Source organism: Hippopotamus amphibius, chromosome 2 (genome assembly GCF_030028045.1).
Source record: "Hippopotamus amphibius kiboko isolate mHipAmp2 chromosome 2, mHipAmp2.hap2, whole genome shotgun sequence".
Taxonomy (NCBI): Eukaryota; Metazoa; Chordata; class Mammalia; order Artiodactyla; family Hippopotamidae; genus Hippopotamus; species Hippopotamus amphibius.
The window spans coordinates 194,363,945-194,390,049 of NC_080187.1; the positions used below are offsets into that span (position 1 = coordinate 194,363,945).

Below are 26,105 nucleotides of genomic sequence, written 5' to 3' on the forward strand. Positions count from 1 at the left end.
GTACAATACAAACCAACATATCTATGAAACAAAAACAGACTCATAGACCTAGAAAACAAACTTGTGGTTGCCAAGGGGGTGGAGGAGTAGGAGAAGGAAGGACTGGGAGTTTGGGATTAGCAGAGGCAAACTATTATATATAAGATGGATAAACAACAAGGTCCTACTGTATAGCACAGGGAACTATATTCAGTATCCTGTGACAAACCATAATGGAAAAGAATATGAAAAAATATATGTATGTATAAGTGAGTCACTTTGCTGTATAGAAGAAATTAACACAATATTGTAAATCAACTGTACGTCAATAAAATTAAAAAAAGAATAGCCAACCTTATGATTGAACTGCGCTAGTATGTCTCAGCGTCTAGATGAGTCTAAATGGCATTTCTGGAGCAGTGCTAATTGTGGCTGTGTACTAAACAACTATGAAATTATACTTTAAAAATATAAATGGGAGGGAAATATAATGTATATCCAGGTTTTCTGCATGGTAAGATGATGGGCCATTTTTTTTCTTTAACCATTTCTACTTAACAAAAGACTTCTTAAAAAAACATATCTAATTAGTATTCATCTCTTAGAGGTAGAAGAATATAAACATTAAATCATGAAGAACTTACATGGTCAAGTCAAACCCCACCAAGTTGAGCAAACTGAATTCAGAGAAATTAAATAACTTGCCCAACGTAATATCATTGGTTTGTTCATTCAATAAATACTTTCTATGCACCTATTATGTTCCAGCTACTGCACCAGTCACAAATGTAGAAGTCAACTCTAGTATTTTGTTTCCCACTGCTCTTTTCTCTAAACCTTTTGGTGACCATTTCTCTCAGGTATTTTGGGTGTCTTTTTCCATAACATCACTAATGTATCTGCTCAGCAGTATGACTGCTGTGCAAATAAGTTCCTGACCCTTGTCTCAAAAATGCTTTTTTTTTTTTTAAACTTAAGAAAAAGCTTTGGACAGAGGTCTTAAGTTCTAACTCAGCTTCCATGTCTGTAAAATCAGAGTAACAGCACCTGCCCTTCAAGTTGTTCTGAGGATTAGAACTGGTAAGGCCAATGCAGCACTTGGCAAAGCACAGAGTCTACAACAAGCCCTCCCATGCTGTACCTGCTCTGACAAGGAAACCCAAGACCCAGAGCAAACACTTACCAAAATAAACTTCTTGTTTGGGAAGAATGGATTTTCTAAAATCACAGACTTGCTTCTGAACATTTTTTTAACCACAACTAGGATTATGCAAAAGCAACTCAATTCCTCACTTCAATCAAAACAAGTCATTTCATTCTTGTTTTAAACAAACAGTTAAAAACCATATTTACAGCGAGCACGTTTCACGCTTCAGTCATCCTCTTCCTCTTCACCACCTGCTTTCTTCTTTCTGGAGGTTTCGCCTCCTGGACAGATACAAGAGAGAAAAAGTGTAAAATTCAATACTGAACGTTTCTGGAAATTTTGTCTAAAGTAGTTCTGAGCTGATGGAGAGACATGTTAGAACTCGATCCCCCACCAGTGACCTTGTCCACAGACACTGTCTCTACGGGTCAGGCAAGGGGAGCCTGGGCTTCCCTGGGTAGCAGTCAGGGCTGAGGGACACCTCACTCTATTCTGACGGGGATTCCGCTTGTATTACTTGCAATACATTCCTCTGCCTCCTCCGTACTTCATTTTCTCTATCTAAAATTCAGTATTTTAAAGCCAATTTTTTAAAAAGGACTGCTTGTGGGGCTTCCCTGGTGGTGCAGTGGTTAAGAATTTGCCTGCCAATGCAGGGGACATGGGTTCGATCACTGGTCCAGGAAGACCCCACATGCCGCAGAGCAACTAAATCTGTGTGCCACAACTACTGAGCCTGTGCTCTACAGCCCACGAGCCACAACTATTCAGCCTGTGCCACAGCTACTGAAGCCTGTGTGCCTAGAGCCTATGCTCTGCAACAAGAGAAGCCACCGCAATGAGAAGCCCGTGCACCCCAACAAAGAGCAGCCCCTAGGTGCCACAAGGAGAGAAAGCGCACGTGCAGCAATGAAGACCCAACTCAGCCAAAAAATAAATTAAAAAATAAAAAAAAGGACTGCTTGTGTTTTGTGCTTTTTCAGTATGCTTTCCAAGTTTTAAATGTATTTTTTCACATGAAAAATGAATGCTGCTTACACAGTAAGGGCGATTTCTATTACTGAGATGTTTCCTCCGATCTGTGACTCCAGACCCATAAGCGGAACCTGTTACATGCTCAGAAAACACTGGATGAATGAATATGCCACAATGGCAACAACACAATGATTCACTTGTGTAATTAAGACTTAAATTGTCTTTGTACTTGTGATCTTATAAGTGGGAAAGGAAATAATTAAAGGAAAATAATTTTAACAACATGGAAACGAACTAACCCTCCACTATTATTACACCCATGATGAACGTGAGAGGCCCCTTGCTCTACCGCACATACGTATTTCTAGTCAAGCCCTGGCGTCTCAGCCATGTGTTTCTCCCAGGCCTCTCCGTCCACTGGCTCACCCACCTCAGCACTCTTCCTTCAACACCCAGCGAGGGGGCGCCTGCTCTGGGCAGCCTTCCTGCTGCGCACAGTGGGGAAGACTGAGGCCCTCCTCTGGGCCACCCCAGGCTTGTCACTGCATTCATTTCATGGAGTCACAGGGAGGTGTGAAGACATCTGTGAGCTCCTTTTCATTCCAGGATTGACTTGTGCCTACAGGGCAACCCCCTTCAGATTGAATAAAGTTGGTCTTACCTCATCACGGGTGAGTTTCTTTGCTCTCAGCGATCTTTGAGCTTTTTCTTCATCTGGTCCCTCATTACTCTCTGAAGAAGAGATTCTCGCCTGTTCCTCTGAAAGCAAAGGGACTTTAGATATGGGATTGACCCTCAAAGATGAAGACCCATTTATTCCTGAATTTTTCTACTGCTGAATGTTACTTCCCACCGTGTATTTCCCCTAAGGAGCCAACACTTTTGTAAGTTTTCGTGAAGAGGTATATATAGCTTTCAAACATGCTTAAATGACTTAGATGGGAGAGGTTTTTGCCCTTGGAGAGATTGATCACTTTTAAATACCCAAGGGGCTTCATACACACATATTTTAAAACTACAAAATTTACAAAAAAAAAAAAAAAAAAAAAGGAATTCCCTGGCAGTCCAGTGGTTAGGACTCTGCACGTCCACTGCAGGGGGCACAGGTTCCATCCCTGGTCGGGGAACTAAGATCCTGCAAGCCATGTGGCGGCCAAAGCAAACAAACAAACAAACAAAACCCCCCAAAAACTACAGAGTTTAAACACTGGATCCTTAATTATACAAACAGGTGAACTGCCTATTACACATCTTCCTCCATAAGGACATAAATTATTTAATTGATTCTCTTTATTATGGTGGTGCCTTATTTTCCTAGCGAAGCTCTTTTGTGAGAAAGTGGCCCTAAGAAGAACAAAACAAAAGGCCTTTGTACTGTTGTCCTAAGTGAATAAAGCAGGACAGGTAGTAAGAGCCCCCCAGAGTATAACCGGTCCGATGGCCCTGAGATGAGGAAGTGTGACCTCCTCGCCAGCTCACCTCGGCGTTCCCCTCGGTCACGGTTTTTGATGGCTTCACCCTCCTCCTCGTCACTGCTGGGGCCCTGGTAGGGGGCACGTGGCCTCCGCTGAGTCTGCTTTTCCCGAAGACGGATGGTCTCCTGGTGAGCAGAGGCCCTCAAACGTTCTTCTTCTTTCTGTAAAGAAGTAAATAAATTACTGAACTTTAAAAAAAAGAAAAATGAAGGAGCTTAGTGCCCACTTGAAACTACTTTTCTGTAAAGAACATGTAAATGCCTCGCCCAGGATAACACCAGTTCCTCTGTCCTCAGGGTGTAGTTCTCTCCATTTTACAGCTCTGTAACAGCAGCAAAGCCTCCCTCACAGCAACCGCCCATCAGAACTGGCAGAGGCACGGCCGTGGGAGCTGCAGCGTCCGCTGTGCTGCCACGCAAAGCCCAGACGGCAGCGACCAGCCCGGGGAACCTTGTCCATACCCAGCGGATCCCTGAGGGAGGCGGGGTCTCTTCACCCCTGAGACAGACACCTGACTTGCCAGGCTCCACCAAACTACCATGGTGTCCAGATACTGCTGTCTGGGGCCCGCAACCTAGAGAGCTCCCCCCAGCTCCAGATGGCAGGATGGGGAGGTGCTGGTGGGGAGAGTCCCCGAGCCCCAAGGTAGAGACTTCATTCCTTTTCATCTGCCTGACTTCCACGTGTTGGGGTTCACAGGGCCAGTGTCAACTGAATCAGGAATGTTCTCTTGACCTTCCACAGCCCCTCCTATCTGCACAGTTTAATGATGTTAAATTACCAGTTTCCCTCGGAAATCTCATAGATTGGATGAGAGAACACCTGAGGGTCTGGATTACTGTATGTCGCCATGGGCCACTGACTATGACCATTACTAGGGTTAACCACACGCTCAGGTTAAGCTGCCTCCCTAACTATGAGAAATAAGACGGCTGCGGCAATAAGAAATGAAGAATTAATATCCTGGAATGCACAGCTCTTAATGCCCCCAAACAATCCCAGGATAAATCTAAGCCAACATACCTTAATCATCTCTGTGCGCTGGCATTCAGGATCACGCCCAGCTATTGGTATGATTCTAATCTTCTGTGTCCTCGAGCATCTATTAGCAAGTGGCAGGGTCACCTTTCTATGTGTGGCATAGTCTGTAGCGTGAGGTCTGCGGGAAACAGACAAAAACGTCTCGCTGTTTACTAAGAACATTTGGAGCCAACCACACCCGCAGCAAACACAGCCGTGGAGCGTGACGCACCGGCCCCCGCGGCCCTTTCCTCGAGCGCGTGCGCACAGCAGGAGCATGCCCGCGATCGGCCGGCTTCCCAGGTACACGACCCCGCAGGGAAGGGGCGCGCGGCCCAGCACAGCGGCCCAGGCAGTCTAGGCCTCTTACCGGGTGCGTTGATCAATGTGAATTAACAACCGGTCTTCTGGTTTATACCGCGGGCTTATGTTGGTTTCCATGGCGTGAACTGGCTCCCTGAGAGACAGCAACTTGTTGCACAGGTGAGAAAACGCATGGGAACCAGACCGTGGGCCTCTGTGAGCTGTGCCTCAAATCACCTCAGTCAGGACTGAGGTGGGCTTTTTGCACATCCAACCTCTCTACCCTATTGGTCCTTAACTGCCAAGTAGCAGTGGGTCACTGTGGATAGTTACCTGAAGGTGAGTTTGGACTTAAAGATGGCTTGTCCCTGCAGACCAGTGTCTTCCCTGATGAACAGGTGGTTTTGATTGCCCTGCATTGGGGCCTTGTGGACATCAAACACCTCGTTGCCTAAATGCAGGGACAGGCTGGAAACAAACAATCGTTCAGTTATTAGGGTGGATGTGTAACAAATCCTATAGCTTCTAGTCTATCCAACATGCTGTGGAACTGCAGGATCCTGTCCCTGTACTGAATTCATAAGAAAAACAAAGAGAAGATACTGGTAACAACTAACCTACCTCCTCTCAAAGTAAAAGGTGGTAAAATCCATCTTCCTTTCTTGAACTATAATTGTTTTATCATTTTCCCAATCTCTACCACTTCATTAGAAAAATAGAAACCATTTTTTCAAACATACCAAATTGTAATGTCTAACAGTCACATGTGGGTGCTAAGATTAGGTTTTCATCTCAATAAGATAGATGCTGTGAATTTGATCACATCTTGGGTCTGTGACTAGAGTCTCCCAGCGCAGCACTGTGATCTAAGCCTTATTTATTTCTCCCAGGTTTCCCAGGTAATGCCAGAGGCCTAGATTGTGTTAATTCTTTAATGAAAGATGATCCCAAAATACAGTCCTATGCAGAAAACTTCATTCATCCCCGGCCTCCCTCTGGGTATTTCCACACTCCTCAGGCACTTGTGCTCACCTTCCATCGGACCACTTGACCATCCGAGCATTGCTTTCTTTAATTCTATTTCCTTCTTTGTCCCGGCGTATCCTCCATCGTATAGTATTTTCTATCTGGTTCAGAACACAGAGGCATTAGAAAACCAGTGTTACTAACTGCATGTTCTTTTTTGCTCCAGTGACTTATGATCACGTGCCAAGAGTTCATAGGTGGTGAGAGAATAAGCTCACCACAGAATAGCTGATTAGGCAACACAGAAACCCTCCTGCTACAGATACCTAGAGATGGTGGTTAAACTCACCAGACAATTGGTTTTAATCTTCTCTGAACTCTAGTTCATGGCAGTGGAAGCAAAAACTTTGGGCCCATATGAGGTAGGCGCTCCCAACTGAGATCTCTGTCTATTGCAGCCCAACTTGAAGGGCTATGAACTCAGTGAAAGAAGGACGAAAAAAGGGCCCATTCGCCTAGTGAGTCAGGGAGGCTCTGAGCATTAAATTAAAAAAAAAAAAAATACAATTAAGTAATAACAAATTAAAACCTGAACCTTTTGCTACCCATGTGGTAGGAAACTCTAAATTACAAAAGTAGCGTAAAAATGGATCCTGCCACCACTACCACTGCAGCCTCTGGCAGAAGTGCGTTCGAAACCCAGTTAAAGATGACACCATCTCATGAGAGCAGTGGTAGGGCTTTGCCATCCAGGCCTTCGACCATCTAATGACAAGGCCTCTTTCTGTATATAATCTGAATTTCCACAGTCTGAGATACTCTTATTGTGGTAAGCCGCTCAGATCTCTCCACAATAAAATGTGGAGGCAGTTCCATATACCTAGCCACATTATTCTTTATCCTGAAGGAAATAGCTAACAGTTTCCAAGAATTTTTATTTTTACCTCTGTCAAAAAATTGCAACTGCAAAAGAAAGGTTAGAAAAGTGATGATTCTACAAGGATTTTTTTTAAAAGGATATGTACCTTCTCCCCTAAAAATATTCTGAAAAGACACTTAATTTCTTTTTCTAAACAGTTATCTGTTGACTGAACAATAAACATAAAGGTCATTTTATAAGCACATCTCAAATTGTTATCTGTGTGTTTTACTTTATAAAAGGAAAAACAAACAAACAACCAAAACACAGGAATAAAATAAAGGGTGAAATGGCACCTTTAATTTTAACCTGGTTCTATCTTCTTCGTCAAGCACTTTCTCATCTTCAAATTCATCTTCATAATAATGAGGCTCGAAAGGCCTAAAAATTGTTTTTTATGTAGTATTAGCCTTCTTTGGTATTGAATATAATTAATGCTATAAGACAATAATCTTTACAACATGCACTAATATATTAAAAAAAATCAGAGTAGACAAATAACTTTATGTAAAACTTCAAAGACGTATGCAAATTACTGTACTTTCCTGAAATTTGATTTTAAAACATATTACCTGAAATAAAATCCAAATATGACTAACAATTCAAAGTTTTTAAATTATTTTTTTGTTTGGTGAAATATGTCCTCTGAAGTATACTGGTGACACATGATCTATCTTTTCATATTTTTTAAGAAAAGTGGCATGTTTAATTGCACAAGAGCTTGCACTTGTGCACCCTTGTGAGTAACACCATCAACACTATTTTGTAGTCTAAAATTAACTGACCTTTCTAGATTCTGACTTTTGCATTGAACATTTGTGATTTCTATAGCAAACTTTCTAACTCTCATTTTCTAATATTTCAGCTTTATGGTAGTGAAAAATACCTTCATCAGCTATGTCTGTTCATTTATAAGAAAGTGCCAAAATGCTAGAAGAATTATTAGCATTAAAACTTTCTCACACCGGTAATTCCTCATTTTCTACCATAGCACATTCTAAATTTATTTTTTCAGAGTTACATGAGAAATCTCCCACCTCTGTGATTAGCCAACTTGTTATAAATAAGAAAAACATTTACATTCCACATATTTTTACTCAGTGTCTTAGGAAAAAAAACATTTAATCAGTCCGCTTACTTGGGTTCTATGCTGAGAAATTTGGGTAGTTTAACAAAGTACAATTCATTTCCTAAATCAGAGTTGATGCTGGGAATTTCTACTTTGATTCTGGTTTCAGAAATTGGCTCTTCCTCCTGCTGGCCCTGGGGCACTCCACGTCGATACTAAGAGAGAACCAGAATGTGAGAGCTTAAGGTGACATTAGAAATGCTCTAATTCTCCTTCTGCACTAGGCAGATGCAGATTTGACAGGAAGTAAATTTAGACACCGCTTCAAAGATAAAGCAGTTGGCAACCCCTCCAAGACCTCTGCTTAAAATTTCATCCTCTCCCCAACCCCCCACCCCCCAAAACCACCATGCAAAACAAGACCTGTTAGCCTGCATTACCAGAAAAAATGTTGACATCTCTAGTTTGCATAAGATATTTAGCAACAGAAGTGTGAAATTATGCAACCCCTCAATGCTAAGTAACTATTAAAATCAGAGAAGAATGCCAAATAGTATACACTTCTTGGCACAGATTTGAATAAGAAAAGCTTTTAAATCAAAGGTTTTTAAATTATGAGTCCTCACAATCTAGGCCCTAAAGTTTGGCATCAAATTCATTCTGAGCAATTCCTTCTATGCCCTTTAATATCCAGAAATTCCCAACATAGCTAAGAAAGTCACCCATTCATCAGATGTTTCAGACTGATTATCAGTGTCCTCTCTCTACATGAGAGAGTCAGACCCATCAGCCTCTGAAACTTTCTTCTTGGCTTTGAACAGTGGGACCAGTTGAGATCTGTAATTGTACTTACAGCAACAGGCTGTCCTGGAATGGGTGGTTGACTATCCCCATCACTCTCTGAAGAAATGTCATCTATGTCTCCAAACAGATCCATGGTCCCACTATAATCTTCAATGTTGGAGAAAAATGCACAGTATTAATTTCCCTATGAAGTTCCTCACATTGTTCTTAGGCCATCACTTCAACATACTCCCAAGATTCATAAACCAAACCTGTACTAAAGCATCCTCAGACTGGCTCCCTGAGCCTGGTCCTCAGAAGCCTGACAAGAGTGTCTACAGAGAAGGAAAATGGCAAAGTCAGTTGGTGGAAGGCCAAGTTGCTGTGATAGCCAGCTTTCAAGGCAGATCCCAGGGATCCCTGCCTGTGGTATTCTTGCCCTTGCGTGGTCCCCTCCAACAAGTATCATGGTTGGTCTGTGTGATCAATAGAACACAGCCTCACTTCCAAGGCTCGGCATGACATTGTGTCCTTTCTGCCTTGCTCTTTCTCCCGTGGGTCACTTACTTGCTCTGGAGGAAGCCAGCTGCCATGATGTGAAGACACTCACACTGCTGTGGAGAGGCCCATGAAGTGACAAACTGACACCTCCTGCCAAGAGCCATGGTGAGTGAACCATCTTGGAAACAGACCCTTCAGCCCCAGGGAAGCCTTTAGATAACACAGTCTCAGCCAACATCTTGATTACAGCCTCAAGAGAGACCCTGAGCCAGTGCTAAACCACTCCTGACTCTTAGATATATTACATGTTGGTGTTTTAAGCTGGCCATCTCAGGGAATGTAGTTGGGGAAGGTGAGGGGTGGTATGTAGGTCACACAAAATATGTCTACTCTGACACTCCTATCTCCCTGTCTTTGGATTCTTTCCCTGCACTAAGCCAGGGAAGCTGTGGCATCTCAACTTCATTTAAATGTAGGCCACCATGGAGTTTTTTTGGTGAACCAATCAAGTATAGAGCCATGTCTGGCTGTATGTCCTAACACATCAAATCCAGAATATATAAGCACACCCATATCAGTAAATTTGGCCCAAGGTAGTTAGTGTTTGTCTTTCATCTCACATTCTTAGAATCTACTTCCACACATATTCCCCAGGCTTTTGCTCACATTTCATGAGCAAAAGTTTGCAATTCTTTTGTTGTGTAAGATATTTCTTCTTTAGTCAGAGTTTGTACTTTCTTTGCCAGAATATGATGAGATTCTAGTTATGGGTCTGCTGGTAAAAAATGGGTCAGATAGCACTCAGCTGGCTGATTCTTGAGGAGAATGCAAACTGCCCCAAGTGATGTTATTACAGCATTTTCAAGCAAGAAGACTAGTTTCACAACCTACTGAATGGGAGAAAATATTTGCAAATGATATGACTGATAAGGGATTACTATCCAAAATATAACAGCTCATACAACTCAATATATATATTAAAAAAAAACTTGATTAAAAAATCGGAAGAAGGACTTCCTAGGTGGTTCAGTGGTTAAGAATCCGCCTGCCAATGCAGGGGATGCGGGTTCAGGCCCTGCTCTGGGAAGATTCCACATGCCACGGAGCAACTAAGCCTGTAAGTCACAACTACTGAGCCTGTGCTCTAGAGCCCGTGAGCCACAACCATTGAGCCTATGTGCCGCAACTATTGAAGCCCACACGCCTAGGGCCCGTGCTCCACAACAAGAGAAGCCACTACAATAAGAAGCCCATACACCACAATGAAGAGCAGCCCCCGCTCGCAGCAACTAGAGAGAGCCCATGTGCAGCAACAAAGACCCAACACAGCCAATAAATAAATAAATTTAAAAAAGGGAAGAAGACAGGAATAGACATTTTCCCAAAGAAGAAATACAGATGGCCAACAAGTACATGAAAAGATGCTCAACATCACTAATCATTCAGGGAAATGCAAATCAAAACCACAGTGAGATATCACCTCACTGAATAGCTGCCATCAAAAGTCTACAAATAGCAAATGTTGGTGAGAATGTGGAGTAAAGGGAACCCTCATATGCTATTGGTGGGAATGTAAATTGGTGCGGTGAATATTTACCAATGGAGCTTTCTCAAAAAAGTAAAAATAGAACTACCCTGTGATCTAGTAATTTCACTCCTGGGTATATATCTGAAAAACACCAAAAATCCTAATTCAAAAAGATACATGTACCCCAATGTTCATAGCAGCAATATTACAATAGCCAAGATATGGAAGCAAACTGTCCATCAACAGATAAATGGATAATGAAGGTGTGGAATATATAAATATATACGCGTGTGTGTGTGTGTGTGTGTACAATAAAATATTACTCAGCCATAGAAAAGAATGAAATTCTGCCATTTGCAACAACATGGATGGACCTAGAAGGTATTATGCTTAGTGAAATAAGTCAGACAGAGAAAGACAAATACTGTGACTATAACAAAACAGACTCATAGATATAGAGAACAAACTAGTGGTTACGAGTGGGGAGAGGGAAGAGGAGAGAGACAAATAAGGGTAGGTGATTAAGATGTACAAACTATTGTGTATAAAATAAGCTACAAGTATATATTGCACAGCACAGGGAACATAGCCAATATTTTATAACTTTAAATGGAGTATAATCTATAAAAATATTTGAATCACTGTTGTACACCTGAAACTAATATTATAAATCAAATACATGTCAATAAAAAAAAAGTTTCCTCTGACATAGGGAGGCAAACTGCTTCTCACAAGCAAGGGATGCACAGCGGGGCTAGAAAGTTTGTTTTTCAGTTTTATCTGAGTCCAAACAGAAATCCCCATTTCTAGTTTCTTCCTCAATTAATGCACTTGCACATGAGAGACTTGAAGAGGCTGTGAATTCAACTGATGTTGTAGTTCTGCGACCACACAATTACATGTGTTTAATTTTCAGCAACCTCAGCCCTCTGACTACAAGATGTGAGATTCCTTTAGGGCTTCGTTCTCTGATCATGACTTGACCTAAACGTTAAAAGACCTAAGCTTCTATGAAGTTAAGTCAAATAAAGAGAAAGACAAATACCATATCACTTATATGTGGAATCTAAAATACAACACAAATGAACCTATCTATGAAACAGAAACAGACTCACAGACATAGAGGACAGACTTGGGGTTGCCAAGGGGGAGGGGCAAGGGAGAGGGATGAACTGGGAGTTTGGATTACTGCATGCAAGTTATATATAAAATGGATAAACAAGGTCCTACTGTACAGCACAGGAACTATATTCAATATCCTGTGATAAACTGTAATGGAAAAGAATATGAAAAAGAATGTATATATGTATAACTGAGTCACTTTGCTGTACAGCAGAAATTAACACAACATTGAAAATCAACTATATTTCAATAAAATTAAAAACAATAGGGGCTTCCCTGGTGGCACAGTGGTTAAGAACCCGCCTGCCAATGCAGGGGACGTGGGTTCGAGCCCTGGTCTGGGAAGATCCCACAGGCCTCGGAGCAACTAAGCCCAAGAGCCACAACTACAGAGCCCATGTGCCGCAACTACTGAAGCCTGCGAACCTAGAGCCCTTGCTCTGCAACAAGAGAAGCTGCCGCACTGAGAAAGCCTGAAGAGTAGCCCCTGCTCACCGCAACTAGAGAAAGCCCCCACACAGTAACGAAGACCCAACACAGCCAATATATTAAGAAAAAAGAAAAAACTGAAAACAACCTAAGCTTGTAAACCTTCTGTAAGTGCTCTAGGACACTCAGAAGTATCCATCCCACACCACAGTCCTTAGTCATCAGGACCGCCTAATAAATGTAGCAGCCACTTGAGCCCTCAACCACAGGGGCTAATCTGATTTATCATGATACCAAGGCATCACCAGCATCCTGCTTCCCATTGGTGAAGAGCTCAGACACGCATTCAAACCTAAACCAATCGACGCCTCTCATCTTCGAGGATTTGCTCTGGACTACCCAGTCAGGTCCAAGTTGGGCAACAGAAAACATACCAGTTATCTATATAGATAGATTTTAAAATATTTTTTAAAAATTGTAATTAGGTTAATGTTGGTAATTTGGTTACAGAAAGTACAAAGAGAACCCCTAAGGGAATCACAGAAGTAGCAAATTCAGAGAGCAACTTCCACCCCGGGAGATGAGGGGACAGAGAAACAGTAGAAATATTAATTAAACTTAAACACTTACAGTCAGGCCCCCCTGGAGCTGAATCTCTGAGGAACAGCTGGGAGTGATGTCTCTCAGTACAAAGAAGCTGGCTCCTCAAGTCTTGGTAAAACTGCAAACTGGACTGAACTGTTGTGGAAAGAAACTGCCCCTGCTGGTGTGAAGAAGTGCTGGTGGGCCCCCTTATAAAGTCTGCAGGTCAACAGGAAGCCTCCAGAGAGTTCTATAAATAAACAGGAAGGAGCAATCTTTCCTTTGTTATCCAGGCTCCCAGTCTTCTCTAGCGCCCCCTAACTGGGGGCAGCTGGCAAAGCTGAAATGTGCTTGCAGTCTTGGCCCTGCAGAGCCAAGCTCTGTATAGAAGGGCAGGTTTCGAGATGAGAGACGAGAGTTTAATCACGGTCACAGGTGTCTACTAGTGAAAATACAGAAACAATGTTGCCTTAGAAAGGACGGAATCAAAATGAAGGCTCTCAAGAGCCAGGCATCGGAGTTTCAACTAGTTTCAACTTGATACCAAGAAACAGCAAGGGAAGGTTTCTGAGTTAGGAAAGTGACACAGTGGTGAGTTAGGACCTTCTCTTTCAGTGTCACTTCTCTATAACCAGGCTTTGGGGTAAGTCTCCCACAGCCATCACTCCTTGATTGTATCAACAGCCCTAGTCCGCCCATAAGGGAAAGATTAGTCTGTGCAGAAGAGCACCACAGAAAAGACAAATACATGTCTTATATATGGATTTAAAATTTATCTGTTAACTCTTAGCCATTTCTACCATCAAGAGGAGTCAAATTTTCCTCCCACTGAATATGGGTCACATCAGTGACTCACTTCTACTGAACAGAATGTGGTGGATTTTGATGTGACTTTCAATGCTAGTCATAAGAGGCACTGTCGAAAAAAGGTAATACACAGCTCTGCTGGGTGCCCATCATTGGAACCCAGCCACCATGCTTGAGAAAGCAGAGCCATGACTAGGATGCAAGAAGAGAGATGCTCACTTTGGCCAAAATATAAGGCCGTGCCAGAATCTCAGTGATCAAGATAAATAATATTGCAATACATTTTAAACTCCATGCGAAAAACCCCCACGAACAAAACATCTAAATAGAGATGATCCATCCAGCTCTGTACTTGTGCAACTCTCTTCACTTGCCTTACCCTAATCCCAGACCTGTTAGATCATCTTTATGTAAATTTTTGACATTTTGTTCATTATAGTTTTGCATTAATTTTAATTTTCTAAATGTTGTATTACAGTTATATAACTTTATTACTGTAGTGGGCTGAATAGGGACCCTTCAAAACTCATATCCACCCAGACCTCAGACTGTGACTTTATTTGGCAATAGGATCTCTGCAGATGTAATTAGTTAAGATGGCGTCACACCAGATTAGGGTTGACCCTAAACCCATCAATGGGTGTCCTTATAAGGAGAGTGGAATCTGGAGACACAGAGCAGAAACACAGAGAAACAAGCCACGTGAAGACAGAGGCAGAAATTAGAGTTATGCTACTACAAGGAAAATTACTAGGAGCCTCCAAAAGCTAGGACAACGCAGGGAAGGATTCTTCCCTAGAGCCTTTGGTGGGAGCTGGCTCTGCCAACACCTTGATTTAGGACTTCTAGGCTTCAGAACTGTGAAAGAATGTGTTCCGGTGGTTTTCGGTCACCCAGTTTGTGGTACTTCTCTACAGCAGCCCTAGCAAACAAATACAACTATGAAGGCTTTTTTATGCCCCCTTTAAAAACCTCTGCACCCCAAAAGAATGCCTCACTCACTTCACCCAGCCCTGGCCAGGCTTCTTGGTGGGGCCTGGAGGAATTCACTAAAACCTAAGGCTTGGTGTAAAGCATTAACAAAATCAACCTGCTTTGGGAGAAAGTCAGTTTCTTGAACAGAGACCTGCTTTTTAAATTTTTTTTTTTTTTGGGGGGGGGTACACCAGGTTCAATCATCTGTTTTTTTACACATATCCCCGTATTCCCTCCCTTCCTTGACTCCCCCCTCGAGTCCCCGCCACCCTCCCTGCCCCAGTCCTCTAAGGCATCTTCCATCCTCGAGTTGGACTCCCTTTGTTATACAACAACTTCCCACTGACTATTTTACAGTTGGTAGTATATATATGTCTGTGCTACTCTCTCGCTTCGTCTCAGTTTCCCCTTCACCCCCCGCCCCCTCCCATACCTCGAGTTCTCCAGTCCATTCTCTGTATCTGCATCCTTGTTCTTGTCACTGAGTTCATCAGTACCATTTTTAGATTCCGTATATATGAGTTAGCATACAATATTTGTCCTTCTCTTTCTGACTTACTTCACTATGTATGACAGATTGTAGTTCTATCCACCTCATTACATATAGCTCCATCTCATCCCTTTTTATAGCTGAGTAATATTCCATTGTATATATATGCCACATCTTCTGTATCCTTAAATTTTTTTATTACAATTAAAATTGCTCAAAAGCAAATCAATTTATTTCAATTAAAATAACTCATGTTTACATCACATTTATAAAACATACTGTACAATAAAATATATAAGGTTTCCAGTCTGTGCTTCAGTCATCCTCTTCTTCCTCTTCATCACTGATCACGTACTTCTTGTGCTTCTTATTTGCTTTATCGTCATCTTCTGCTTTTCTCTTTCCGGAAGGCTCACCTTCCTAAACAGATAAAAATTTTAAAAATCTAAAGCTTCACAGACAATACTTCTAGAAAGGTTTATCAAAAGTAGCTCTGAGCTGAATAACCCTCTGAAAACCCAAAATAACATAACTGTTTTAATAAGAACATTTACCAGCTGAATAAAACCAGTGGTTAAGGTCATGGCCAGTTTCCAAATCTACAAGTACTGGAGGCGTTCACAATGACTGCGGAGTAGTTACAAAACTAACCCTGAAACCCAACTTCAGGATCACAAGGGCAAGCTAAGCAACTGTGACCTGCTCGCACAGAGGAAAGAAGCTGTTGCACATGGAGAAGGGCTGCAGGAAAGTGGAATCAGGCTTGGCCTTGGGAAGGGTCAGGGCTCTCCCAAAGAAGTTAGCCTACATAACCCTTGTCCTGCTGAATAATTTGACCATAATCAGGTATTTATTTAAACTTTTTTCTTCACTTCCTGAGCATTTCACTTCTTCATTATCTAAAAAGCATTGTAAAGACTGTCAACTTTTTAAAATAACAATTTCTTGCTTTGGATGTACTGAAGACTCACATAATAAAGTTTTTTTTTTTTTTAATATTTGGGGGACTTCCCTGGTGGTGCAGTGGTTAAGAATCCACCTGCAAATGCAGGGGACATGGGTTCAATCCCTGGGCTTGGAAGATTCCACATGCCGTGGAGCAACTAAGCCCGTGCACCACAACTACTGAGGCTGTGTGCCGCAACTACTGAAGCCCACGCATTTAGAGCCTGTGCTCCACAACAAGAGAAGCCATGGCAATGAGGAGCCTGTGCACCACAATGAAGAGTAGCCCCCGCTCGCCGCAACTGGAGAAAGCCCGTGTGCAGCACTGAAGACCCAATGCAGCCAATAAATAAATTTATTAAAAAAAAAATTTGAGGGACTTTTCTGGTGGCACAATGATGAAGAATCTGCCTGCCAATGCAGGAGACACAGGTTCGATCCCTGGGCTGGGAGGATCCCACATGCCGCAGAGCAACTAAGCCTGTGTGCCTGTACTCCAGAGCCCGTGAGCCACAACTGCTGAGCCCACGTGCCACAACTACTGAAGCCCATGCACCTAAAGACCATGCTCTGCAACAAGAGAAGCCACAGCAATGAAAAGCCTGCACACTGCAACAAAGACCCAACACAACCCCCCGCCCCCAAATAGGAAAAAAAATTTGAATGAATGAATGAATGAATGGTGGTAGACTCTGTGCTAAGGGATCCTAGCAGGGCCCAGGAGGTCAGGAGCCAGATCAAAGCTCTCCCAAAGAAGTCTAATTGGCACCAGTTCTAATCCACTGTCTGGGGTAAGATGCTCTGGAATTCTGCTTTGGAAATCCTTCCAGGATTGACTTCCCCAGCAGCTACAGGCAAGCAGCAAAGCCCAGCAAGGACATGCAGGCCTGCTACTCCCAGGACTTAGAAAGTGAGTGGCAACCTTCAGGAGACCTCATTTTGTGAGACTAGGAGTGTGGGATTATGCCTTACTGTGCCATGTAAATGCAACAAATGAAAAAAGCACTCACGTTACATGAACATAAAGCTTCCTAATACAGCCATGAATGCAGGTCCCTAAAGACACAGGAACAGGCAGCCCACAGTTATGAAGGAGTTGTCTTCCAACAATTTATTTTTTAGACTGATTGTAAAACTCACATTATAAACTAGCTCTTGAGTTTAACCCAAAATATACCTAAAAGTATGTACAAATAAGGGTGTCTTGAAGTATAAGAGAGCAACACCAAGAGTGTCAATGCTACCAGGGAAACACACTCAGGATCCCAACCACACTGGAGGGGAAGCTGGGGCCCTGGTTCTAAGCCATCCTGCTGATGGCTCCATAAACAGAGGGACCTCTAATAGGTAAGGCAGGGCTGCCAAGCAGGGAATGGAGGTTCCAAGAGGCAGAGCTGGGGAAGGACAGAGAGACACGGAGAGGAACCAGACCACCTGCACCACATTCTAGGCAGTCCTCAGCAGACCGCCTCTTTCATCCAAGAAAGCTGAGGCCTGGCCGTGATGCCCTTCCTCCCCATTGTCCGCATGTTCCTTTCCACAGGGTCTTCCCCTTTTCCACAGTTTCTTTTTTCCATCTTTGGAGTAATTTAGGTTTTCTAAAGTTTTCACTGCTTACAAAAATAAGGGAGGATAAAAAGCTCTGTTTCTCTCCTTTTTTGTAACTTCGACCCTGTTGGGGAAGGGAAACTAGCATTCACTGTAACACCCACTTTCATATCTGTTATTTACTATAACACAACTGTACAAGGCAGTGAGCATAAATCCCATAGAGCAGACGAGGAAACAGAAGTGGGAACGTGAGATGACCAGCTCAAGGCTACACAAGTAGTACAGAACAGCACAAGATTCAGTAATCCAGTTCATTCTAATCCAGACCCGTGCCCTCTCCCCCATATCAAGGAATGCCCTGGTGACAACGGTGGTTCTCTGGTATGGGGACTTAGGGTCTGAAAACTCACTTTATCTCAGAGGACTACCTAGGCTCAAGGTGTGTGGCTGGGATTTAGTGTGCAAATAAGGAGAGGGACCTAGAGCAGGTATGACCCCTTTCCTCCTCTCCCCCATTGTAACCTCCACCAGGACCTGAACTACGGCAGTAAGAGAAGGCAGAGGCAGGGGTTGAGAGGTCCAAGCAGAAGTAAAGTTTCTGTTGTCAGGAAAGGGGAAGGGAGGCTTAGGAAGACTCAGCAATGAATATTTGGGCACGAAAGGTAGAGAGGGCAGATCCTATAACGGACAGCTAGGAGGCATCTGCAGGAAACATTTTAAGCCAGGCAGTTACAGGCTCGCAGTTGCCCAGACTAGAAGACTATCTGATGGACCACATTTAGCAATCTCATTTCTGAGAATACCAGGAATACACAGAAGTCCCATGGCACTTTTCAATTTGCATTCACAGTGTCTGCTTGCCAAAAAATAAAACAGCATCTGCTTAGATGAGGATTCCTGTTTGCCAACCGTTCAACACACTGTAAATGCATCATTAAGATGTTTCCTATCTAATTTAAAACAAATATCCTGCAGAATAATTTAACAATGGTCTAGTTATCTTCCATAGCATGTCACTTCCAAGAAAGACCAGGAAATATTAAATGCTGTGATTCACAAACAATCATAGAACAAAATTCTGTTTCACATGAGAAAAGAGCTCACAGAAGCTCACAGTTCACAGAAGGCCAAAATGATGAAAATACATTAAAATCATGAGTAACAAGAACATAAAAAGGTTCCCGCATCATGGCAGAACAATCCTTTGAATAACCTTCCCACTGAATATAACAATGATGAAAAACTATACACAAACCAAAGTGATGGCAAGAAAATAAGGTATAATGAGAGGCCAAAAATTAAGCGAAAGCAAGAACCCACAGAGAATCAGAAAATCGACAAACAGTAAATGCTGGAGAGGGTGTGGAGAAAAGGGAATGCTCTTGCACTGTTGGTGGGAATGTAAATTGATACAGCCACTATGGAGAACAGTAGGGAGGTTCCTTGAAAAACTAAGAATAGAGTTACCATATGACCCAGCAATCCCACTACTGGGGATATACCCAGAGAACACCATAATTCAAAAAGACACATACACTCCAATGTTCACTGCAGCACTATTTACAGTAGCCAGGACATGGAAGCAACCTAAATGTCCATCAACAGATGAATGGATAAAGAAGCTGTGGTACATATATACAATGGAATATTACTCGGCTGTAAAAAGCAATGAAATTGTGACATCTGTAGAGACATGGATGAACCTAGAGGCTGTCATACAGAGTGAAGTGAGTCAGAAAGAGAAAAACAAATATCGTATATTAACACATATATGCAGAATATAGAAAAATAGTACAAATCAATGGGTTTGCAAGGCAGAAATAGAGACAGATGTAGAAAACAAACATACGGAAACCAAATGGGGAAAGTGGGGAGAGTTGGGGAGGAATGAATTGGGAGAATGGGATTGCCATATATACATTACTAATAAGAAAAAGAAAAAAAAAAAACAAATTGTACACTCTAAATACATGCAGTTTATTGTATGTTAACTGTATCTCCATAAAAGTTCTTAAAAAAAAAAAAACCACAGAGATAAGTAGAGCAGTAAAGCAGACTTTCTCCTTGAAGACATTTACCAAACTGTGTGAACATGAGCTTTGGTTTTATACCTTGCAGAGTGCTGACGACAGGAAACAAAGGCCAAGTGGAGCAGATTAAAGGACTGTATCTTTAGTGTTCATGTGAACTAGAAATAAACTCAGGCCCACTTCTCTGAGGTAGGAGTCAGCAAACCTTTTTGGTAAAGGGCTTAAGAATAAATGTTATAGGCTTTACAAGACCTATGGTTTCTGTTGCAACTAATCAACTCTGTCACAATAGAAGGAAAACATCCATAGATAAACACATAAATGAATAACCATGGGTGGATTCCTAAAAACCTTTATTTGAAAAAACAGGTGGCAGGCCAGATTAGATCAATGGGATGTAATTTGCCAACCCCTGTTCTGAGTGCCTGCAAGGATAATTTCTAATCTCTAACATTAGAACCAATTAACGGGGGATTAAAACAAAAATTAAAAATTTCTAGGGAAATTCATAACAAGTCAGAACCCACACTTCCAGTAAAACTAAGAAGATCTTATTCTAAGAATATTATTTAAAGTGGTCCCGGGATTTCCCTGGTGGTGCAGTGGTTAAGAATCCGCCTGCCAATGCAGGGAACATGGGCTCAATCGCTGGTCCGGGAAGATCCCACATGCCTCAGAGCAACTAAGCCCATGTGCCACAACTACTGTATGCTCTAGGGCCCGAGAGCCACAATGATTGAGCCCATGTGCCACAACTACTGAAGCCTGCACACCTAGAGCCCGTGCTCTGCAACAAGAGAAAGCCATTGCAATGAGGAGCCCACACACCACAAACAAGAGTAGCCCCCACTCACCACAACTAGAGATAGCCTGTGCACAGCAACTAAGACCCAAGGCAGCCAATCAATCAATCAATCAATCAATCAAGTGGTCCTAAGGTACGTGGCAGAAGTAAATATATATCATCTTTGGAGGAATCCATCAGTCTAGGCCTCAGAAATTCCCACTGATCTAAGTAAATCAATCATTTAATTGCAGAACACAGAGAAATAAGTCATTGTGAAACAGAGCCAGCAGAAGTAATAGGCAGTAAAATCACACATGTAAAGACTTCAGACACTGGAGTTATCAGAGATAAAAGACCATATGTATAGGTTTAGAATTTTAAAGACATAAAAAGGAGAAACCAAAAAATATGAGTTAGGAGCAGGATTTTTTAAAATGACCAATTAGAAAAAGAAACTAAACCTCTAGAGATAAAAAACTGAAACGATTAAAGTACAAATTCAATGAAAGAGATTAACAACATATTAGAAAGCTAAAGAAAGAAGCAGTGAACTAAAAGGATCTGAAAAACTGTCCTAGAATGCAGAGAGACAAAGACATGGAAAATATGAAAGACAGATTGAGAGTAATGGAGGATAAAGTGAGAAGGAATAACATGCATCTAATCAGTTTCATGAAGAAAGGAGAGACAGACTGGTACAGAAGTAATATCTGAAGAATTAATGGCTGAGAAATTTCCAGAACTGATGAAAGATACCAATCTACAGATTCAGAAAGTCTAACAAATCCCAATCAGACAAATAAAAAGAAATACAAAACAGGGACTTCCCCAATGGTTAAAAATCCACCTTCCAATGTAGGGGACTTGGGTTCAATCCCTGGTTGGGGAGCTAAGATTCTACATGCCATGAAGCAACTAAGCCCACGTGCCACAACTACTGAGCACGTGAGCCACAACCAGAGAGAGAAGCCCACGTGCTGCAGTTACTGACCCTACATGCCACAACTAGAGACAGAAGCCCTCGAGCCGCAATGAAAGATCCCATGTGCTGCAACTAAGACCTGACGCAGCCAAAATTATAAATAAATGTTAAAAAAGAAAAACAACACAAAGGAAGATACCACAGCAAAATTCAAGAACACTAAAGATAAAATAATCTCAAAAGACAAATAAAATAAGTAAGTCCTGGGATGTAATATACAGCACAGTGACTATAGTTAATAATACTGTAGTATACAATTTAAAGTTGCTAAGAGCATAGACCTTAAAAATTTTCATTACAAGAAAAAAACTATATAACTATTGTGGTGACAGATGTTAACTAGACTTACTGTGGTGATCATTTTGCAATATATACATATATTGATCAAATCATTATGTTGTACACTGGAAACTAATATGATGTTATATAATATTACGTGTCGATTATATTTTGAAAAAAGACTTATACCTGTACTCTTATAATTTGAAAAGGATAGTGTTAAAAATATAGGTTAAAATTCTTTTGAAAATGTATTATTTCAATAGATAGAAATTTATTTTACTGAATTACTCAATACTATTTCAAATACTAGTTCATCTAAATAAAAAACAGATTTTTATACCATAAGAACTATTTCTGTAATTTAAAAAATATATTTAAAATAGACATAAAGAGAAAAAGAAAGAGATATACGCTCTGATCTACCCACACGAACGATTTCTAGTTCTCTAGTAAAGCCTTGGTATCTTAGGGCCATGTGTCTTCTCCCAGGCCCTTCCATCTGTCTGGCATGCCCACCCTGGCTGTCGTGCCCTGCACACTTAGCATTCTTTCTTTAATACCCAATGAGAGGTCTTCTTCTCTGAGCAGAGGTATCAGACCCTCCTCTGGGCCACTTCTAGTCCTGTTACTGGATTTGTCTCACTGAGCTTCAGTGAAGTGTGTAGACATCTAATCTGTGCTCCTGGGCTGTGAGCTCCTCTTCATTCCAGTTTACTTGTAGGTACAGGGTAAACCTCTAGAATTGAATAAATTTAGTTTACCTCATCGCTGGTGAGTTTCTTTGCTTTGAGTAACCTTTGAGCCTTATCTTCTTCTGATCCCTCATCACTGTCTGACGAATAGATTCTGGCTCGTTCCTCTGAAAGCAAAGGAATAAGATTTGTGAGTGACTTTCAAAGACAATGACCCACTCATTCCTGGATTTTTCTTCTGGTGAATATCTTTAGTTCCTCCGTACAGTTTTTCCAGAGGAAACAAATAATTTAAATTTTTTAAAATTTAAAGGTGAATGTGAGCTTAGATATGTTGAAATGAAGCACTTATCCTCTCAAATACAAGAATGATTTATCTGACCACTTTTAAATATTAAAAAGGCTTGTGGGCAAGGTGATTAAAGAGACAGACACCACCATTCTTTCACAATAAGTTTTTAAAGTTTGAGTCGTTCTTTTATCAGGGTAGCAGTTATTTCCAAAATAAGCTTTGAAGATGGTTTCCTGGTCCTGTAAAAACTGTTTGTTGCCAGGTGGACATTTCAAAGGGAGATGGAGATGAACAGCAGTCTGTGCTGATGCCCCAGCCCAGGTGAAGCACAGGTGGAATAAGAATAGCTAATGTTAGACCAACCCCTCACCTCACAACCTAATGCTCTCCCCTTCTCCCCACTCCCTGCCTATCTGACTGCTGGACAGAATTGACTGCTAATGAACTTTTCCATTAGGTTTTCAATCAGTGGGAAACTGAATATTATATAATTCTCCCCTAAAAACATCCTCAATTTTTTGGTTTTTATTTAGTTTATTATATGTGATTTATTTCCACAGTTAATCTTTTCTGTGGGAAATTTGCACTAACTAAAAAAAAGAAATAAATAAAAAGTCTCTGTACTATAGTCCCAAAATAAATAAAATACAGTTGCTGTGAAAAAGGAGAAAGGAGTTTCATACGATGGTCAGAGAAAGAGAAAACTGGGTGTTCTTACAATTTATCATTCTAACAGGGCAAAACCAGGAACGTGGTCGCCCCAAGGTATACCTTACATGGTTCAGTGATTCCCAAAACTCTATCAGAGCTAATCTGGGGAAGATTAGATCCTCATCTTACAGATGGGGAATGCGGTGTTCAGAGATATGGAGTCACTTGCCCAAAGCCGATGAGCGGTAACAATTATTTAGTACTTGTTATATGCCAAGGGCTGGACAAAGTACTTCATATGTATCATGTCATTCGATTCTCAAAACAACCTCGTGGTGTAAATACTATTGTATTACCAATAGGTTGTTCTTTTCTTGATAAGGCAACAGTAAAGAAGCACTGTAACTTTCCAAAAGTCATCCAACTGAAAAGTGGCAGAGCTGAGATCAGAGCAGGCAGGATCAGGAGTCCAGCCCAGGTCTTCCATCTTCAGGTTCAGTTTGCATGACATCTTGCTGTGGACTGTGGGGAAACTTCTGGAGTCAGACACCACAGAAGTCAGATCACCTTGGTTCAAGACCTGTCCACGTACTACCTACGTGTCTTTGGGCAAGCCACTCAGCCTCTCAAAGTCTCCATTTCCTCAGTAAGAACAAGACAAAAATGGACCTTGAAGCATTATGCTAAGTGAAATAAGTCACACAGAGAAAGACAGATACTGCATGATCTCACCTACATGTGGGATGTAAAAAAAAAGGAAAACAAAAAGAGAAGCTCATAGATACAGAGAACAGATGCCTGGTTGCCTGAAGTGTAGTGTGGAGGGTGGGGAAAAGGGCGAACGGAGTCAAATGGTACAAGTTCCAGTTATAAGATAAATAAGTCATGGGGACGTAATGTACAGCATGGTTACTGAAGTTAATAATACTGTGCTGCATATCTAAAAGTCGTTAAGAGCAGATCTTAAAAGTTCCCATTGGGCTTCCCTGGTGGCACAGTGGTTAAGAATCCGCCTGCCAATGCAGGGGACACGGGTTTGAGCCCTGGGCTGGGAAGATCCCACATGCCTCGGAGCAACTAAGCCCATGTGCCACACTACTGAGCCTGTGCTCTAGAGCCCTCAAGCCGCAACTATTGAGCCCACGTGCCACAACTACTGAAGTCCATGTGCCGAGAACCTGTGCTCTACCACAAGAGAAGCCACCACAATGAGATGCCAGTGCACCACAATGAAGAGCAGCCCCCACTCACAACTAAAGAAAGCCCGTGCGCAGCAATGAAGACCCAATGCAGCAAATAAATAAATAAATAAACTTATTTATTAAAAAAAAAGTTCCCATCACAAGAAAAAAAATTCTGTAACTATGTTTGGTAGCATAAGTTAACTAGACTTATTATGGTGATCATTTCATAATATATAGAAATATAGAATCATTAGGTTGTACACCTGAAACTAATATAATTGGTTTAGTGATCAATTTTTTTTAAAAAAAGAACAAGACAATAATAGTAACTGGGTCTTAGCATTGTTATGAGGATCAAACAGGATGCATGTCTGAGTGTTTGCCTGGGATTCAGTATGTGCTGAGTAAATGTTAACCATTACAAATTATTGGTACTTGTGAGAGAACGGAATATGCAATGGAGAACTTTGAAAGAAAACAAATGTATTTGCTGAAAAACTGAACTTCTTGATTCCTAATTAGTAATTTAAAAAGTTGAGGAGAGTTCCAAATATAACTGGCAGACTTTCAAATTAGAAAGCAGAAGCTCAACGGACGAGTCTGAAAGCAAGAGCACAGCCGCTTCTACCCTTCAGGCTGACCTGAAAGAAATCCACAGTGACTACTAGCTCTTTAGACCCTGAAATGTCTCACTCATTAACACTGGTTCCTTAAAAATAAAGTGTCCAGTGACTGGGCACTCAGAGCACGCGGATCACAAAGATAAATTCCTGGACCCTGAAATGATGAGATTTAATTTCTGCACAAACTCACCTCGAATGCCGCCTTTGTATCGGTTTTTAATGGCAGCCAAGCTGATGGACTCCTCGCCTTCCTCCTCCTCATCATATCGATCAGGTTCTAGGTAACTAGCACTCAGTCCTCGCTGGTGCTGCTTCTCTCTCATGCGGCGCTGCTGCGATTCCCTACGAATAGAAGCCCTCAAACGTTCTTCTTCTTTCTGTAAAGAACAAGTAAATTACTGAACTTAAAAAAAAAAAAAATGATCTAGCTTAGTGCCCACTTGAAACTACTTTTCTGTAAAGAACATGTAAATGTCTCGCCCAGGATAACACCAGTTCCTATGTCCTCAGGGTACAGTTCTCTCCATTTTACAGCTCTGTTACCACACACAGTCATCATCTTTTTCAGTTCAAAGGCATGAAGCCAACACAGGGTGAAGAGGCAAAGCCTCCCTCACACCAACCGCCCATCAGAACTGGCAGAGGCACGGCCGTGGGAGCTGCAGCGTCCCCTGTGCTGCCACGCAAAGCCCAGACGGCAGCGACCAGCCTGGGGAACCTTGTCCATACCCAGCAGATCCCTGAAGGAGGCGGGGTCTCTTCATCCGAGACAGACACCTGACTTGCCCAGGCTCCACCAAACTACCATGGTGTCCAGATACTGCTTTCTGGGGCCCTCAGAGGACCCAGAGAGCTCCCCCCAGCTCCAGAGGGCAGGATGGGGAGGTGCTGGTGGGAGGGTCCCTGACCTCCAAGGTAGAGACTTCATTCCCTTCCATCTGCCTGGCTTCCACACATCAGGGTTCACCAGGCAGGGCCAGCCTATGAGAAGTCAGGGATATTCTGGTGTTTCTTTG

General features: G+C 42.0%; 2 protein-coding genes across 3 annotated transcripts in view; both read right to left on the minus strand.

Moving 5' to 3' along the window:
- Positions 1-156: 156 nt before the first annotated feature.
- On the minus strand, positions 157-8,809 carry LOC130844690 (RNA polymerase-associated protein LEO1-like). Its single transcript, XM_057720796.1, has 10 exons — positions 8,707-8,809; positions 7,923-8,068; positions 7,081-7,165; positions 5,932-6,026; positions 5,233-5,367; positions 4,967-5,053; positions 4,600-4,735; positions 3,581-3,737; positions 2,763-2,860; positions 157-1,407 (listed from the first exon to the last, which is right to left on the minus strand). Exons 1-10 carry the CDS (start codon positions 8,788-8,790, stop codon positions 1,345-1,347), a joined length of 1,086 nt encoding a protein of 361 aa, XP_057576779.1. The 5' UTR covers positions 8,791-8,809; the 3' UTR covers positions 157-1,344.
- A 6,446-nt stretch (positions 8,810-15,255) lies between these two features.
- Positions 15,256-26,105, minus strand: part of LOC130846359 (RNA polymerase-associated protein LEO1) — a 39,313-nt gene continuing 28,463 nt past the window's right edge. For both annotated transcript variants that reach the window (XM_057724550.1, XM_057724549.1), the window contains 3 exons: positions 25,280-25,466; positions 22,409-22,506; positions 15,256-15,490 (listed from right to left, as the gene is read on the minus strand). In XM_057724550.1, the coding sequence (XP_057580533.1) occupies positions 15,386-15,490; positions 22,409-22,506; positions 25,280-25,466 (390 nt within the window). In that variant the 3' untranslated portion in view covers positions 15,256-15,385. The remainder of the gene's footprint in view (positions 15,491-22,408; positions 22,507-25,279; positions 25,467-26,105) is intronic.